This window comes from Diadema antillarum, unplaced genomic scaffold (assembly GCF_040938485.1).
Source record: "Diadema antillarum isolate AM-2024a unplaced genomic scaffold, OU_Dant_1.0 scf00000165, whole genome shotgun sequence".
Taxonomy (NCBI): Eukaryota; Metazoa; Echinodermata; class Echinoidea; order Diadematoida; family Diadematidae; genus Diadema; species Diadema antillarum.
Window position 1 is genome coordinate 1,192,592 of NW_027271054.1, and position 18,876 is coordinate 1,211,467.

At 39.1% G+C, this 18,876-nt stretch overlaps 1 protein-coding gene across 1 annotated transcript; it reads left to right on the plus strand.

Moving 5' to 3' along the window:
• Nucleotides 1-958: 958 nt before the first annotated feature.
• Nucleotides 959-18,317, plus strand: LOC139722452 (sodium/glucose cotransporter 1-like). The gene is made up of 16 exons (XM_071633746.1): nucleotides 959-1,015; nucleotides 1,535-1,639; nucleotides 2,743-2,802; nucleotides 3,421-3,525; nucleotides 4,304-4,409; nucleotides 5,483-5,563; nucleotides 6,024-6,241; nucleotides 7,009-7,144; nucleotides 8,651-8,758; nucleotides 9,489-9,651; nucleotides 10,226-10,397; nucleotides 10,980-11,192; nucleotides 13,187-13,355; nucleotides 14,019-14,251; nucleotides 16,700-17,963; nucleotides 18,268-18,317. The coding sequence occupies exons 1-16, from the start codon at nucleotides 1,001-1,003 to the stop codon at nucleotides 18,315-18,317; spliced, it is 3,198 nt and encodes a 1,065-aa protein (XP_071489847.1). The 5' UTR covers nucleotides 959-1,000.
• Nucleotides 18,318-18,876: the final 559 nt, after the last annotated feature.

Sequence of the window (18,876 nt, forward strand, 5' to 3'; positions counted from 1 at the left end):
ATGAAAGAGCATGCAATTTTAAGAAGGATTCAACGTTTATTTGATGAAAATTGGTTTTCGTGTCATGTTTGTGAGAGGAATGTTTCGTGGTTGATAAACAGAAAACATTCAGTATACAACAGTATTTCAATTATCAATATCGAGTACTGAGATGTTTGTAAAATGGCAAAAAGGGAAGTGAAATGAATTTGTTATCTGTTGTCAGTGCATTTAACTTCATATAGCAGACCCTGTTATGTAAAAAGAATAATTAAAAACTATCACAAAAATTTGATGAAAAAAAAGAGACTAGATGTGAAAGAACGCTGAACTCACACAATGGCTTTTATGGGCTCTGTAAGCTGAAATTTCATATCGCTTCGTTTCATTTCGTTTCATTTCATTTTATTTTATTTTATTTTATTTTATTTGATTTCATTTCATTTCAGTTCAGTTCAGTTCAGTTCAGTTCAGTTCAGTTCAATTCATTTCATTTTATTTTATTTTATTTCATTTCATTTTATTTCATTTCATTTCATTTCATTTCACTTCATTTCATCTCATTCCATTTCATTTGTGATAAATATAGAAGCCACAACATACGAGGATAACAATAGGTGATAACGTCGATCATAACCCCACCATTCTCCAATCGACACACAGGAAATTGTTATTCAATCTACCTTCTGGATACACAAACCAATCAGCTATAGTAATTGTAAACTGATGACATCATTACGTCTGCCATTCACATAATATTATGTTATTACAACCAATATCGCAACTTGATGCAAAACACAATATTAAACTTTACGATTCTGTTGGGTTTTAGTTTTGTTTTTCGACTTTGATAAATCCTCTACTACTCTGTTCATTCGATTTTATTCTTTTTTTATAAAAGACAACTTGAGAATGCAGTGGAAATGCACTTAAACTTGATGTAATCGTAAGCCTTTCTTTTCAGGCAAATGTCGTGACAAATCGAGGGACTGTCAGGGGCTACTTCCTCGCAGGGCAAAGTATGACATGGCTTCCGGTAAGTTAACAATCAATTCAATTTGAAACTCTAACTAACCGTATAACAAACAAAACAAAATATTATATAGATATGATAAACGCGGACTTTTGTTCGGATGATGCCATTTTTTGGAAAGAGAAAGAGAGAATGAGAGAGAAAGGAAATAAAAAGATGTCAAGGAGCATAGCGTCTTTGCAAAACATCAACCTGCTCAGTCCCTTTTCAAATTTCCTTAATGATTTTTATTTGATAAATGCCAGCATCCACAACTGTCAGTTATTCTTTCGCAGTACCGTTAGTGCAGTTTTTTGACACTTTAACTGCACAATTCCGTTTTCTGATGGACGTTCCATAATAATGCTCGTGAATTGCCACTTGGCCCACCCACATTATGGTTTTATAGTAGGAAATGTTTCTGGGATTTTCATAAGTGATATAAACGCTTGCTAGAAGTTGTATTCAGACATTAAGACATCCCAATTCAGCCACTCTATTGTACTGAAATCCTTTGATTTCCATTAACCTCTTGTCCCGCAGGTTGGCGCTTCCATTTTCGGCAGCAATATTGGCAGCGAACATTTCGTCGGCCTGGCCGGTGATGCAGCTGCCTTAGGAATATCAACAGGGGCCTTTGAGCTAAATGTGAGTCGAAACTATAGGAGCATATACCACCTCTGGTTTATATAAACAGACGCATCAAATTATTGATATGAGACCAACTGAAATGCTTAAACATGTCCAGCGTTATACATGACAATCTTGTTGATTTTTGTATGGTATAGTGCGTGATACATGAACGTAATATTATGGTAATCAGAAAGCATCACGTAAATAACTGCACAAACGCGAATGCAGTGTTCCAGATCCCACGCAAATGTGTGCATAATGGCTCCATAACATTTGCTCGTGCGACAATAGATTGCTCTGAAATGAAATATCTACACTCCAAGCCAAGCATAAATTCTACCCACAAACATAGCCCCAACTCTACAATCCTAATCCTCACATCAAACTAAACCTAAAACCCTATCACAACCACAGCCCCAAGTCCTTGGAGAAAATAAAACGGGAGCAATTGCTGCCGGAGCAAATGTCGTGTCACCGTGCATAATAGTCAGACCAATACCTTTTGATGGTATTGTCACCAGGTTGGAACCATTATTTCATTCATTCATGTGATCGTTACCTGGAACAAAAGAAGTGAAGAAAAAATGCCGCTTCTGTCAATAACAATACACTGATAGGAGGGGACATGAGGAGAGAATGGTCCTCACCTATTCATTTAATCCCTGATTTTCCGTACCGAGGTTATTTGTGGTAATGCGTGATTGATTTCCGTGAATACGACTTGATATCGTCCCATCCATTAGTAGAGAATGAATGAATAACAATGTTATTGAGAAAGAACCCACATGAGAGCGCATATGAGTCCGACACTAGGCAAACAAGACCCACGAGTCAGACACTGATTCAATATATATTCATTTTTCCCCTATGGTGTCGGACTTCTGCTCCTTTTTTGTTCTTTTTTTTTTTGAGTAGTGTCAGATTCATGGGCTATATGTGACTCGTGGGTTGTAGACTCTTGGACCTTTTTCAAATGTCGAGCTCGTGGGCCGCATGACTCGTGTCTGTCGGGCTTGTATGGGATGACCCCGCCGAGGGCCGTCACTATATTGACACTGTTCCTCCAAGAAATCAAAATTAATACAAAAATGTCTATAATATCAAATCATGATTTACAGGGGATCTGCCTACTGCAGCTGATGGGGTTCCTCTTCGTTCCAGTCTACATGGCGTCAGGAGTAAGTTTCGCCATTTTTTAAAGTCAACAAAGAGAGCTTAAATAAAGAGTTCGAACAACAGTCAAATTTTGAAATATCGCGAGTGAGTAATACACCACAAGAGGAAATCTCATTCACATGAAGCACTTCAAGATGTATCTAAATATTAGTATTACGCAGGCTGAAACAAGAGTATTACTCAGCGAATCAGCAAACCAGGATGTGTTTGATAGAATGTTAATCGATTAGGACTCCGTTCTCTTCTCTTTCTGCTGATTTATCCAAAAAAGAAAAAAATGGACCTTGGTTTGTCACTAATTTACGACACCTTGTGTAACGAGCAATGAAATTGTATTCTTTAACTGTGGATAAGAGACTTGATTGGTGGTTCAGATGAGAAACATCCATGCAGAAAGCAAAATGGTCTCCTTTTCGAAGACTTCAAGAATACAGTCAACTTAACAGGATTCCAAACTTTCTGCTAGACATTCTTTTGAGTCCCCAAACCCACAGTACAACAGCCATTAACATTTTAATTCTATATCGTTGCTGCTTTGTATGTAAAGTGACTTTTGTGTTTAGAATAAGTATTGAGACGGTTGAACGCATAATATTTCTTCCTGGTTTTTTTCCAACCAGGTTTGTACTCTACCAGAGTATATGATGAAACGTTTCGGCGGTAATCGGATTCGAGTCTACCTGGCCTGCATGTCCATTTTTGTCTACATTGTTGCGAGAATCTCGGTAAACACATTGACAACTTTTCTTTAAAAAAAAAATCTTTCTTTCAAAGATTCAATATGGTGTGCCAATGTAGTGGAAATATGCTAGCTATTGCCTCATTTCCTTGCTGTGGTGTTATTAGAAGGGAGTGGTCTTTAACGGTATTCTTGGCACCTGTTGATAGGCCCTATTGGTAATTTGGTATTTTCCAATTCGAGGTCTTGAACATGTGCCCATGTCTAAAAACATAGTTATTCCAGGGAGGTGAGGTCTCACCTCCCTGGTTATTCCGAGATGGTGATGACTTATCATTCGTGGAATGAATTAACATTATTACGCTTAAATACTTTCTTGTCAATTCATTTTTTTTTTACAAATTATTCAATATCTTTTACAGTTAAATACGAGGCCCAAAGCTCTTTGACCCTTTTGTATGTGTTTGTTTATGACACGCTCAATCTTAAGCATTAAATGGCATGGTATTATCATTATCATTATCATAATACCCACACGGCCTCATTTTGCCCTCCTGCAATCATTAAATTGCCTTCTCTCAATATAGAATGGTCTTTATGTAACGTTTTTGCTTCGAACGATATCTGATGAAAACTGTTTCCGTCTTATCGATGTTCTTGCTTCCCGTTAAGGCTGTGATTAACTTTTTCAGATGAAGTGCACTGCATTAGAGTTGCAGAGCTTTAGATCAAAATAAGAATGATCTTCTTTGTTATTATTGTTGTTTTGGGGTATTGCAAGGAAACGAAAGTATCTTTTGAGCTGATCTGTTTTTGTCCATAAGGTTGATCTCTATTCCGGCGCTCTGTTCATCCAACAAGCTCTGCAGTGGAACAAGTATGTTGCCATCATTGCTCTCCTGGTGTTCGTTGGACTCTTCACATTAACAGGTTACACAGCTATATTTTTCATTTCATTCCATTTATTTCCACATCCTGATAAAAAGTATACAAGGAATACAGGAACAAATACAGGAACATTTACAGGAACAAATACAGGAACATTTACAGGAAAATGTTCCACTTATAACAATTTCACACCAGACAAACACAACATAAAAGCAGTTATATCAGTTTGTGGGGGATCAACATGGACCGTTGGTCTTTCTATGGCTGATCCCAAGTATTACAGCTGAAATAGTTACATTAATGGAATACAAACAAGAAAACTATACTAAAGAAGGAACACAATACATATAAGAAGGCAAGAGTCTCCAAAGTTGCGTGCTTATACACGGAATAAAACTTGAGAGTTATAGTATATCTTTATGAACAAGAAAGAATTTGTAACTTCTTTTGAATATTGAAAGTCTATTAGACAACTTTATTACATTTGGAAAATCATTCCATAAAACAGGTCCCGTATATTTGAAAGTGTATCTTGAAACGCAGTATTTCAAATTTGGGATATACAATCTGTTCATCTGTCTAGTATTGTAATTATTCTTATTTATATCATAAACATCGTGAATACCACTCGATTACGATTATTATGAGGGTAAATTTTCACAGATTGTCTATTTGAGACCATCTGATGCGGCGAAATCACTTTACAAATACAAAATATTTGGTCCTGTCGTACAAGAGGTCCTTGTGAACGGACAGTAGTGACTTGTGTGCATGTCTTATGTATGGGGTGCCAAGTGTTGCATGGTCTCTTTCTTCACAAAATGACAATCTCGTCTACACAATGACAATCTCGTCGGCGAAGGTGTAATTTCGTAAAAGAAATGACCGATTTCGAAACGAAAGAGGCCATGCGACACTTGGCGTTTAATACGTCCTGACTATCTTATCTTCAAAGTCAGCTTATTCTAGAAGTTAAGAATCACTATCTGGTCATAACTTTTAAAGTGAAAAATATATAAAATGCATTTTATTGAGGGGATAATTTTCCTCTAATTTTGAATTCTGTTCTTTTACTTTTTTAAATCTATTCGTTCTTATCATTTTTCCCTTATTAGGTGGTCTCGCGGCTGTCATGTATACAGAGACCGTCCAAGTCTTTATCATGGTCACTGGCGGAGTTGTGCTGATGATTTTAAGTAAGTTGAAGCGCAAACGAAATACTAAGACTATACTGCAGATAATATTATGAAGATACGTGTAATTTTGAATGTTATCACACTGAATGAAAGACCACGAGATAGTAGGATAGACACGTAGACTTATTGCTTTTATGGCTATTAAACTTACCATGCACGTGTAAATTCACTTTGACGCAGACATAGCCTACCGACAACAATTTCATGTCTCATATTATAGTGAGATATAATCTCTGTATTTTGGCACTTTATACGGATAAAAGAAAATGATCATGGTTACGCAGATGTGAATATATATAGCCCTTATGACGAAAAGCGTATATCAATGTAAAATATTGGACTATAATTATAGCAATAACAAATATGAGGGCGGCAGTTGCCTCTCCTCCTTTTGCCAAATCGGGTGCAATCAGCGCCATGTTTACTCTTGACACTATCCCACTTTCTTCACTCACATTAGGTTACGTAAAGATAGGCGGATACGGTGGACTAAAAGAGCGCTATTTCCAGGCTATTCCAAATTACACGCTCTCCACGCCAAACTACACTTGCGGCTACCCACTTCCCAATGCCTTCAAGATGTTGCACGAAGCCAACCCTTTCACCTCCGACTTCCCATGGCTCGGGTTTATCATTGGGCAGTCAATGACGTCGATGACGTACTTCTGCGCCGATCAGGTATTGACAGATTTTGTGGACGATGACGTGTTGATCAGATTAATTCCTTAAAGGGTTCTTGGGCATTCACCCCTAGACAATTACCCAAGACCCTTCCGCTGACCCCTACCCTAATCCTAATCCTGAACATAATCCTATAACCTTAACCCAAACTCTAACACTAAACTTAATCCTAACCCTATCTCCAATCTTTACTCTAATCTTATCACAAACCAGTATTTAGCCGGGGGGGGGGGGGGGGGGGGGTAATTGCCCTGATACACTTTAAAGCAGAATGAAATTAGATTTTTATTAATTGAAGAAATTTAGCAATATCAATAGATCATTTAGCGACTCTTAACAAATGCCACAAACAAGTCAATTGAACGTAATTATTTTTTGATAAAGAGAATCATAGAAAACGTACTTTTGTTGAATTCTCTGTTTGTTTTCTTTATACCGTTTTCCAGTCGCGACGTCACTAAGGCCCGAATTCACGAAGGTGATATAATTGAAACCATGGTTTAAACCATGGTCAAATACCGTAGTCTTAGAAATAGACCATGCGACAATTGGCGCCCCGTAAAAAAAAAAAAAAAAACAAAAAAAAAACTACGGTCTTTGTCCAAGGTTTAAACCATGGTTTCAATGATACCAGCTTCGTGAATTCGGGCCTAGTGTTGACGTCTTCTCATCTAGCAATTGCTGCACCGAAAGTCTAATAATTCATAATTGTATATGGTTTATACGGAACCATGTTAAAAGCATTTTTTACATTTTACTCACAGGTGATGGTGCAGCGACCTCTGTCGGCGAAGAATCTGTCCCACGCCCAAGGAGGGTGTGTCCTAGCTGGTTTTCTCAAACTCTTACCTCTCTTTATGATCGTCCTCCCAGGGATGATTGCCAGGGCTCTCTTTCCAGGTCAGTTCTCCCTTCCCAGGTCAGTCCTCTGTTCCCAGGTCAAATCTCCCTTCCTAGGTCAGCCCTCTCTTCATATAGGTCAGTTCTCTCTTCCCAAGTCAGTCCTCTCTTCCCAGGTCAATCCTCCCTTCCCAGGTCAATCCTCCCTACCCAGGGCAGCCATCTCTTCACAGGTCAGTTCTCTCTTCCCAGGTCAGTCCTGTCTTCCCAGGTCAATCCTCCCTTCCCAGGTCAATCCTCCCTACCCAGGTCAGCCATCTCTTCACAGGTCAGTTCTCCCTTCCCAGGTCAGTCCTCTCGTCCCAGGACAGTTCTCCCTTCCCAGGTCAGTCCTCTCTTCACAGGTCAGTCCTCTCTTCCCATGCCAGTCCTCTGTTCCCAGGTCAATCCTCCCTTCCCAGGTCAATCCTCCCTACCCAGGGCAGCCATCTCTTCACAGGTCAGTTTTCAGTCCTTTCTTCCCAGGTCAATTCTCCCTTCCCAGGTCAATTCTCCCTACCAAGCTCAATCCTCCCTACCAAGCTCAGCCATCTCTTCACAGGTCAGTTCTCCCTTCCCAGGTCAGTCCTCTCTTCATAGGTCAGTTCTCCCTTCCCAAGTCAGTCCTCCCTTTCCTGATCAGTTCTTCATTCCGAGATCAGCTATCACATCCCAGTTTGGTTTTCCCCTCCCAGGCGGTTATTCCTTCCCAGGGCATTTCACCCGCATTGCATAATTTCTGTTCAATTTAGTCACTGTCTATATAAATATGATCCACATTCAAACTAAAAGGTCGTGGTCGCTGAGCACATGATATCGAAGCGATTCCTTCATTTTACATTAAATTCTCGTCAATGTTTCATTCAAATTCTATATTCTTTGATCAATCAAAGTAGACATTTATGTTTTGTTTGTTTATATCAAGATTTTATTTCTGTTTTGTTTTGTTGCGTGTGTTTACTTAACACGCGATTAAACAGTCCTTTTGTGACTGTTCTAGTAGGTATAACAAGTATTTTCGTGTTGTGTGCATGTATGTACTGAAAAAGACGTGTCTATAGAACAATGCTGACGGTAAAAATCTCGACAGCTAAAGTAGGTCACTCGGTCATGAATATAGAATTACAATACCATTTGACTGATTGAGAGAAGACGAAATTGATCCTCGATATTTCGCAGTTGCTGAGAGGCGGAGACGCATGCTCATGCCTTGACAAGTTGACTGCCGAATTACGAATTACAGTGAGAGTTGAGTAAATTGACACCCTGATTGAACCAAACATTTGCGCTCTTTTCGCTTCTCGGGACGATCGTATATTTGTTATCACTATCACTTATTTGATCTCATGAACAAAGTTTAAAATGGACAGGAAAACCATTAATCATCAGAATCATTACCATCATTGGACTATAATGATATTGAATGTGATCATCATCTTAATGAGATACCGTAGTAATATTTCGCAGTGGATCAAAGCTGAATTAGTTGTCTGGTATTGCTTGATGGGTATACTATCTCGTGTATAGATACCGTGGCCTGTGCCTCCGCCGAGACCTGCCTAGCAGCCTGCGGGAACCCCAATGGATGCACCAACACCGCCTTTCCAAGTCTCGTCCTTGGAGTCATGCCACCTGGTAAAGCGCTAACGCAATTTAAGACAAATTTGTCCATCAGTATGTAGACGCAACGTTATCTACTAGAATGCTAATTTCTTTTTTTTTTTTTTTTGGATACTGCATAGTATACTTGTCCGTTTTGTAATGTTTGTAAGATCATACAACTAGGAGTACACTGATATTGTAATAGTATTGATATCATAATCACTATCATCATAATTATCATCATTTCAATCCTCGGTATATTGTCTAGGGAACATCTTGCAATAGCAGAATTAGTGTAGCAATCAAGTGCCTAAACGGGCAATGAAAAGTATGGAAAAAAAAACCCAAATTGATATTGAAATTGAGATTGACATCAAAAATTACCAGCTTCCTGCCGCAATTGTGCAAGACCATGATAGAAGGAAAAGAGATAATGAAGGGAGAGAAAATGAAGATGAAATGAAATTCCTTTGATCTTACCGAAAAATGAATAATCATGTAGAAAATGAATGGATGAATGAACGAACCTTATTTCATTTTCGGAGCAACGAACCTTATCAGAGTTCGGAATAACGAACCTTCGGACTAACGAACTATATTTTGTTTTAGGATTAACGAACCTTACTTTGTTTGTCAGATTCAAGAACTTTCGGAATAACGAATCGTTATTCATTTTCGGATTAACAAACGTTCGGAAAAACTATCTGTAACCATTTTGTCTGTTTGTTCCTCTGTCCACGTGTCTGTATCTCTCGTCCGATAGGGCTCCGTGGATTAATGTTTGCCGTCATGCTTGCAGCAATTGTCTGCAGCCTGATGTCTTTCTTCAACAGCATCAGCACTCTCTTTACCGTCGACATCTGGGTCTACTTCCGACAGAAGTCTGGACATCAACCATCGGTCAAGGAACTCATGATTGTGGGCAGGTGTGTTTACTGGCAAAACTTCGACCTCTTAAACTTTAAAGATCGCCATTTTAAACTTCTCGATCTCTTTCCGGTCTGACCGCGGACTGACCGGGCCTACTGGGTGAGGTCACTTTCGAGTTTAAGGCCTCTATTTGTGCTATCTCAGCGGTAGCATCGAACTTGAAATCCACCCTTTCAGTAATCGCTATTACGTTCTGTTTTGTTTTATTCTTGTTTGTTTTCTGCTGATCATCTTTCATAGGATGGAAAATATGCTCATCAGCGGATGAAGACGACAAATTTGATTTCTCTAAGAAACTGATTCTAATTAAATTATTAGATTCATCACATAAATTATAACATGGTAAGGCTGTAGAGGGAGCATGCTATTAGGGGTTTTTGGTATATAGATGCAATGTACGCCTTGTTTACAATGAACTCCATCACTTGCTGTTGTGTCCAGGATTATAGTATCATAGGGTTAAGATCAGCCCGTGGCATTTCAAATCTAAATTGACAAACTGAGCTAAGCTGAAAAAAATAACTATACACAAAGTCTAAGTCCTGAGTGATTTACTTCTCCCTTTCCCAGAGTGATCGTTATTGTCATGGTTTTCGTCAGCATACTGTGGGTACCTGCAATCGAGCTTCTTCAGGGTGGTGACGGCTTGAACCGTTATTTCACCCGGATAGCCGGGCGGATCTTGCCAGGTTTATGCGCGGTTTACCTGCTCGCCATACTCTGGCCAAGAGCGAACGAAATGGTGAGTAGAGCGACTGTTAGAGAGATATCTTTCCTTTTAATTCCCGTTGCGTTTCCAAGATTTTCGAGTTTAGAGCGTGTTGTCGTCATAGTCTAAATGATTCAACATGCATTTGGATATAATATCGCAAACACATAAGGCCTATCGGAATCACGCGTCATCAGATTAACTTATGCGAGGAAAAAAAGGTTTGTTCTGCTGAGTAGAATTGGGGTAACATGTTGATTACTGCAGGCCTATTAATTGATTAATACTGTGCTCAAGTAGCCATGCGTGTGATGTACTTTGCCTACTGGAAATCTAACAACTAATAATAACTAATTAATTTGCCATTATCTTCGTCACAATATGTTCAGATTCAAAACATTTACGGTCTACATGCCACACAACGTTTAATGTAAAGCGTTCACGAATTTCGAGGAGGCTTCTGAAACTGTTTGTTTGTAGCTATGTCATGTCATTGCTGACCCAGTCACAGCCTATACATAATGAACACATCAGCAGCAGCAACAACAACATATACAACATCAGCAGCACATTTTACACTATTCTCATCCCAACTATAATGTTCCTCAATCACAGGGTACGTTCTGGGGACTGATCGCTGGCGCGCTTACCGGTTTCACCCGGATCATCCTTGACTTCATCTGGCCAGCGCCGGTTTGCTGGGAAGAGGATAACCGGCCTTACATCCTTACGATGCACTACTTCTATTTTAACATGATTCTCTTTACCGTCGTCTTCACCGTCGACATTGTCGTTAGTCTTCTAACCGAGCCTCCCCCTCCTGAAATGGTAAGTGTCCTCAGACATGTCAGAAAATGTGCTCAACATGCTTTTTTCTTTCCCGGTCTCGATTTCATTTCTACTCCAAACACTTGCATGGTAATGCAAGTTCAATATCGAAAACATGCTTTGAAATCAACTTCTGCGTTGTCTTGTGTCAGTTTTATAGAGAGAGTGAGAGAGGTTTGTATGTGTACTCGCGCGGTTCTATCTAGTTTGTCTTTGAAATTTATTCTTCTTTGTGTTTGCTGTTGTTCTTGTCTGAGGAGATCAAGTCATTTTTTTTCTTCTTCTTCTTTTAATGCATCCGCAAAGAAGTACCATCGGAGGAATTTTGTCTTTGGATTGTCCGATCTAATTGAGTAGCACTTGGGTACTAGTAAATATCAAATCGGACTGGCTAGATACGTAGTCACAACTGGCAATTCGAGTGTACACTCTTTGAAATTGACCTTCCATCCAATTAGTGCGCATGCAATCTAATGTACATATATACATGTATCTATCTATATCTATCTATACTGTATATCCATCTTGGAACTTTCCACGTGTTTGACTTCAAATGTTGTAATTATAAGAAGAACGAGTCTCAAATACGCCATGAATCCAACAAGACGGTTTTTTATTTAAAAAAATTAACTTTCTTGTTGGATCCATAGTGTATTCAAGATTCGTTCTTCTTCTTATATGTGTATACACTCAGCAAAAAAAGAAAGTAAACACTTTTTCAAGTTTATCTTTCTCATAGACTATCTAACTAAAAATGATGTTTTACATACCATGTTAAAGGTAATTTAATTAGCTATCAAGCTAGTAGGTTAATGAAAGTGTTAACTTTACGCATGAGTGAACACATTCGTTTTTTCTCTTCCAAGGCACAAAGTAAAAATTGCAAAATGGACAAGATGTTATTCAAGCGTATTTGCTCTTCCATATGATAATGACAACAACAAAAAAAGACAAATTCAACACAATAGAAATGCCAGTTGATTTGAAAACATCAACCTATGATCTCAATAATGTCTCTGCAACCCTCCAAATATAAAGAAAGGCAAAAAAATAATGAAGGAAAATGAAGAATCTTCTGTCAAATCCGCAGTGAAAAGACATAAGAGAAAAATTATGGTAACATAGAAAGTTAAATTTGAAACGTTATTCCAATTTAAGAAAATTTGAAATAATATTTGGTTCTTGAATTTGACTCGTGCATTCTTAAATTCCTTAATTAATAGGTAAAATGAAGAAATTCTGTCTATCTTATCACCTTTACGGCTTACTCCCTATGTCATTTAAAGTTTGAATTGATGGAAAATGCTTATGTTCCACCTTTAGTTTCCGCACTATGTTTTTGTTCTGAATACAAAAGGAAACAAGGGAACGGAAACTTATTTCTGCTGTTTCATTCATGTCTCTAATTGCGTTAAATTGGTCTTTTGTTATCATTGCTATCTTGGAGGGCATTTGCAAATGAATTTCAATATGTCCAATTCTGCAATTTTTACTTTTCTGCCTTGGAGGACAAAAACGAATGTGTTCACTCATGCGTAAAGTTTACCTTTGTATACACCTGCCAGGTTGATAGCCAATTAAATAATCTTTGATATGGTATATGACACATTAATTTTTAGCAAAATCTTCAATGAAAAATATTAACTGGAAAAAGTGTTTACTTTCTTTTTTTTGCTGAGTGTATATACATAAGAAGAAAGAGTCTCAAATACGCCATGGATCCAACGAGAAGTTAAAAAAAAATTCTCGTTGGATCCATGGCGTATTTGAGACTCTTTCTTCTTATAATTACAACATTCGAAGTCCAACACGTGGAAAGTTCCAAGATATATGTATATATATATATATATATATATATATAGTCATATACATAGTGAATTTGAAATTTATATTTATAAGTAAAAGTGTGTGTTGCTTTCATTTTAGCAATCTTGTTTTTGATTTGACATTATAATTAAGTTCTTTGTATCCTGACCGAGTCGTTAATTTTGCAGCTTATTCGAACGACGTATTGGGATCGATTTAGTCAGGCGAAGCGGTCGGACGAACGGCGATGTCGAGAAGACTACGACGAGCTGGTAGACGATGACGGGGAGGAAGATGACGAGCATCGACCACTTAATGTCAGGGAGAAATCGGAGACTACTCGAATCACTGAAAACTGTGAGTATGCTGCTTTTAGATTTTAGAAGTTGTGAATAATTACGTGTCCATTGATTGTCATCAATGCAATATCTTTATTCACTTTGAAAGAAGATTCCATGTCCACGTTCGTTGCTTCTGCCGTACTTTTTCATATTTTCTGAAGCTACAAACATATACGCATGCAAGCATGGACCTAATTACTATCTGTCAGAGCTAGATGTCGTAGATATACATGCAAATACTCTCAATTACTAGTATTCGTTAAAAAAAACCCCACCAAAACGATTTGGTCTTTACAATATATTATTGTGCTGTTGGTTTAATTGTTTTTCTCTGTCTTTCTGTCTTATACTTATTATACCTTACACCATCCTTCATCAAATAGGATAATTTGTTTGACTGGTCATGATTGTTTTTACTCCCATCTTGTTTCTATAGAAAAATAGTCGTCCCGTTCAAAAGTATCTGACCCATTTGGTAAAATATTTCCGTTTGTAATTAATATGTTGACATAAATATGTTGACGATGCGCGCGCACACATATACACTCACACACACCCTCAACCATACACACACGCTCACACACAGACAAACCTAAGAACGTCAAAGGAACGTTACACATTTGACCATTACATCTTTATCGTTTCGTTTTCTTTTGACCTTACCTGATCGCACGAACAGTGAATACGGACGCAGACGACAGGGGTGTCTTCCGACGTGCACTCCTGCGGTTCTGCGGCTGTGATGACTGGCGGAGCGGGGAAGACTCGCCACCGACCAGCGGCTTTCATGATGGCAAGAGCCTACCAGAGGTCATGGCGGCTATGGAGCAGACGCCGCGGGTGAAGATTTTCATCTACGTACTGATGACCCTCGCCATTTTCCTTGCCGCCTTTACTACCCTCTTCTTCACCGTATTGTGACGTATCGTGACGTATCGTGATGTAGCTCTTGTCAACAGCCGTGCTATGAATCAGGACACATCTCATAATAAAATGGGTTGATTATATAATGGTTGTGAGATTAACTTATCAATATTAGATTAGGTCAGATTGGTATGGTGTCATTCGTATTCATGTTTTATTTATTTAAAAAAATCACTTCTAAACCTACATGGAATAAAAGAATATAATTTATGTTAGACTCATTGCAATTTTCCATATTTTATCATGTTAGCTTTTCCATCACGATGGGAAAATGTTGTAAACGGCTCCCCAAACTAAATGTAGGCCTAAATTTTCACTATTGGAATCTATGAACAATGTAAGAAAGGTGTCGAAGGCTTGTAAATGCCTAATTCATGGCATTTGTAAAGTAAAAGGAATAAATAAGCCAAACACTGATTGTGATAAACAGATTGTGTGTTATTCCTTTTTATCAACATAAATTTTTGGTATTTTCAATTCAGAATCATACGCTACATTCTCGGAGTCGCATCCTACTTGAATGGGATTGCTATATCCAGTTCTATTGAACCTACGTTCGTTTTGATACAGTGACAGAATATGTTTCGAATTTATTTTGGGTATATCCAGTAATGTAACAATGCCTAGAGACCTTTAAAAAACATACCTTCTTTGATAAGTCAATTCTAAATTAATCAATACTAATTATCTATTTGGTACCTATTCAGTGAGCTCCGTACATTCATTTTTAAAGGACTACTTATTCTAAATACTACTTATCACCACTAGATGTACGAACAAACAGCACATCAGTGATTAAACTTATATGAAATCAAAGTTATACTTCATTCAAAAGAATCATAAAACTTTTACTTATTTCTTTTTTTTTTAAATAGGGACCTATCGATTTTGGTGAGTGTGGTGAGTGCGCCTAGCAGCTGCCTCCCACAGCTCTCTCTACTTTTGCTCTGCTTATCAGTTTCAGCTGGAATTTTTCTATAAGGCTGTTGCTAGTCTGATTGCACTAGTTTGCTGACACTGCTAGACAACTTTGGTGCCTGGATTTTGCATTTGAACGTGATATTTTGGATATCAACTTTTCTGGCTTCAGGCTGTATTGGTCACAGCACTGCAGGGACCTGGAGCCATTACTTCTGTGCAGTACATTGTTGTTCACTCAACTGTACACTCAAGACAGCAATGCCTTGCACCATTAGCCTCCTTTCACTGGTTCTTTTGTGTTTGTCCATCAACCTGAATGTGGACTATGCTTCTTCATCTATTCATGGCAGGACAGTGAATAGAAGCCATGACCATCACCGCCATCACTATGCAGGGAAAAGGATTCTATACTACAGCAACTCCACCAGCACATTTCGCACTGAGTTGACAAAAGCTGGTGATGTACATCCCAATCCGGGCCCTGGTGAAAACGCTAAGAATCATGGGCTTTCTTCAGCATTTTCTGCACAGGCCATTGTACCCAGGATACAGAGTCTGGATCGAAGAGTATCATACAGCCGATCTGAACTCTTTGACCTACACTGCATCCAACGAATTGACCTGGGTACTTGGGATACCATTAAAACACTAGGGATCTCAAGAAGACGCCCTACCCATAGAGGCTGTAAAGGGGGCAGACACAAACGTCAGCATGCTGAAACTACCAACAAGCTTTCCCAGGATCCAAAGGTCCCACCACCAGGCTGCGGACGTTGTCAGATGGTTCTCTGGAATGCCAGATCTCTTAATAACAAGATGCATATGGTGTCAGACATGGTAATCTCGCATAATGTGGATATCTTGGCACTCACCGAGACATGGCTCACAGGAGACGCACGTGATGATCGAGCCCTGTCTGATTTTTCTACTGACCTCCCTTCTCATCAGTTTATTCACTCACCCCGAAAGGAGAGATCAGGTGGTGGTGTCGGTATATGCCTTCATCGAAGCTACACTATTCTCGGAAGAGATGTGGGTACACTTCAATCTTTTGAATACATCAATGTTTTGATCTCTGCCAAACGTCAAAAGCCTCTTCGTCTGGTTGTAGTTTACAGGCCACAGAGAACAAAGAACCGAAGATCAACTTCATCCATCTTTTTGGATGAATTTGCAGTATTTCTTGAACAACTGGCATCTGAATCCAACCATCTTGTAATCTGTGGTGATTTTAATTTTCACGTCAATGATGATAAAGATCGAGAAGCTCTTCTGTTTCTGGACTTGATATCATCAGCTAATTTTACACAGCACGTTGACTTTCCTACCCATCAAAAGGGCCATACGTTGGACTTAATTCTTACCAGAGCCTCTGATGATGTCATTTCCCAAGTTCAATCATCGCAGTTTCTTCCATCTGACCACTCATCTGTCAGCTGTTATGTTAACATCAAGAAGCCGGATCCATCGAAAATTGATATTAGTTTTCGAAAACTTAAACATATTGACATCCAGGCTTTCCGGGCAGATATTCTTGAGTCTGAACTTTATGAGTCACCCGCCTCAGATCTTGATCAGCTTGTTCTCCAGTACAACAGGGTACTTCAAGCTCTTCTAGAGAATCATGCCCCTATGATCACTAGACGTATAACTGCAAGACCGCATTCCCCTTGGTTCAGTGATGATCTTCGCCATATTAAGCAGAGGGTAAGACAACTGGAGAGAAGATATCGTCACTCCCGAACTGAAATCAATCGCCAGATCCTTAAGAATGAATGTCATTTCTACAGCAAGCAACTTGCCAAGGCAAAGCAAGAGTTCTACTCCGAGCAGCTTGACGACTGTGACGTTCATCAACTCTTCCAGAGGGTTGATCGTCTGACTTCAGCCAGTGCCAAAAAGGTCCTCCCATCTGATAACGACCCAAACGAATCTCTAATTGCCGATCGGTTTTCTGATTTCTTCACCGACAAGATCGATGACCTCGTCAAGTCATTTCAGAAATTACCCTCGGATAATCTATCTCACATCAGTTTTCAAAGCACTCAGCACTGTTTTCATGCTTTTTCACCGATAGTGCGGAGCCAAGTTCAGAAAGTTATTAGAGAGTCTCGATCAACCTCCAGTCGACTTGATCCAATTCCTACTTGGCTGCTGAAGAACTGTGTCAATGAATTAACTCCGGTTATTACATCCATTGTCAACGCTTCCCTCAAGGATGGTCATTTCCCTGATTCTCTGAAGCATGCTCATATAACTCCGATCCTGAAGTCATCTAAACTTAGTCCGGATGAACTTAAGAGCTATAGACCGGTCTCTAATCTTCCGTTCCTCGGAAAGATTATTGAAAGACTCGTGTTGTCTCAATTTCAAGATCACCTGTCTGAGCACAATCTTTACTCTGAGATGCAGTCAGGCTACCGGCCACACCACAGTTGTGAAACTGCCCTGCTAAAAGTCACAAACGATATTCTTCTCTCTCTGGACAAGGGTGAGGAGGCAGTTCTGCTGCTATTGGATTATTCGGCTGCCTTTGACACCGTGAGTCATGATGCCCTGCTTAGCCGTTTGCATGATAGATTTGGACTTAGTGACACTGCCCTAGAATGGTTCCATTCCTACCTTACTAATAGAACCCAGTCTGTCGTCGTTGGTGGTTCTGAGTCACAAGTCACCTCCTCCAACTTCGGAGTTCCCCAAGGGTCTGTGATTGGCCCACTGGCCTTTACACTCTTCTCATCTCCATTAGAGGATGTCATCAAGCACCATGACATAAGGTGTATGACCTATGCAGATGATACTCAAATTTACCTTGTCTTCAAAAAGCAGCATCAGTCTACTTCTATACAAAGACTCAGTGCATGTGTCTCGGACATTAAGAGTTGGTCAATACGGAATGGTTTGAAGCTAAATGAAAGCAAAACAGAATGTATACATTTCACAAGCAGGCACAGGATTTCAAGCCCAATTAGTACAATTTCTTTAGATGATACTACTATACAATGCTGCACAGATGCAAGGAACTTGGGTGTCATATTTGATCACAATCTGTCTTTGAAAACTCATGTGAACAATGTGTGCAGATCAGCCTCATTTGCCCTACACAAAATTGGCAGCATCCGCCAATTTCTGACGAAAAAGACAACCCAGAGACTCGCTCAGGCACTAGTTATGTCTCGCATTGACTTTTGCAACAGTCTCTTGTATGGTTTGCCTGATGCGCAAATCAACAAACTGCAGAGAGTTCAAAATTCAACTGCCAGGCTTATTGCTAAACGTCGTTCACGTGAGTCGGTTACCCCACTACTGAGAGAACTCCATATGTTAAGAATCCGCGAACGAATTAACTTCAAGATTCTTTTGTTAACTTTTAAATGTTTGCGAAATATTGCACCGGTTTATCTTCAACAGTTGATAACTGAATACCTACCCTCCCGGAACTTGCGGTCTAACAACAAATCACTTTTAATACCTCCTCCTGTCAATACACAATCTTATGGTTCTAGAGCTTTTCAGTCAGCATCACCTCAACTCTGGAACAGTTTACCTGAATGCTTGAAACAAACAGACTCAGTAGACAAATTTAAATCCATGTTAAAAACGTATTTGTTTATTGAATAGTATTATGACTGTGTTTCATGTCTTATACCGTTACTGAAACTGTACCTTCTTCTTCTTTCTTTCTTTCTTTA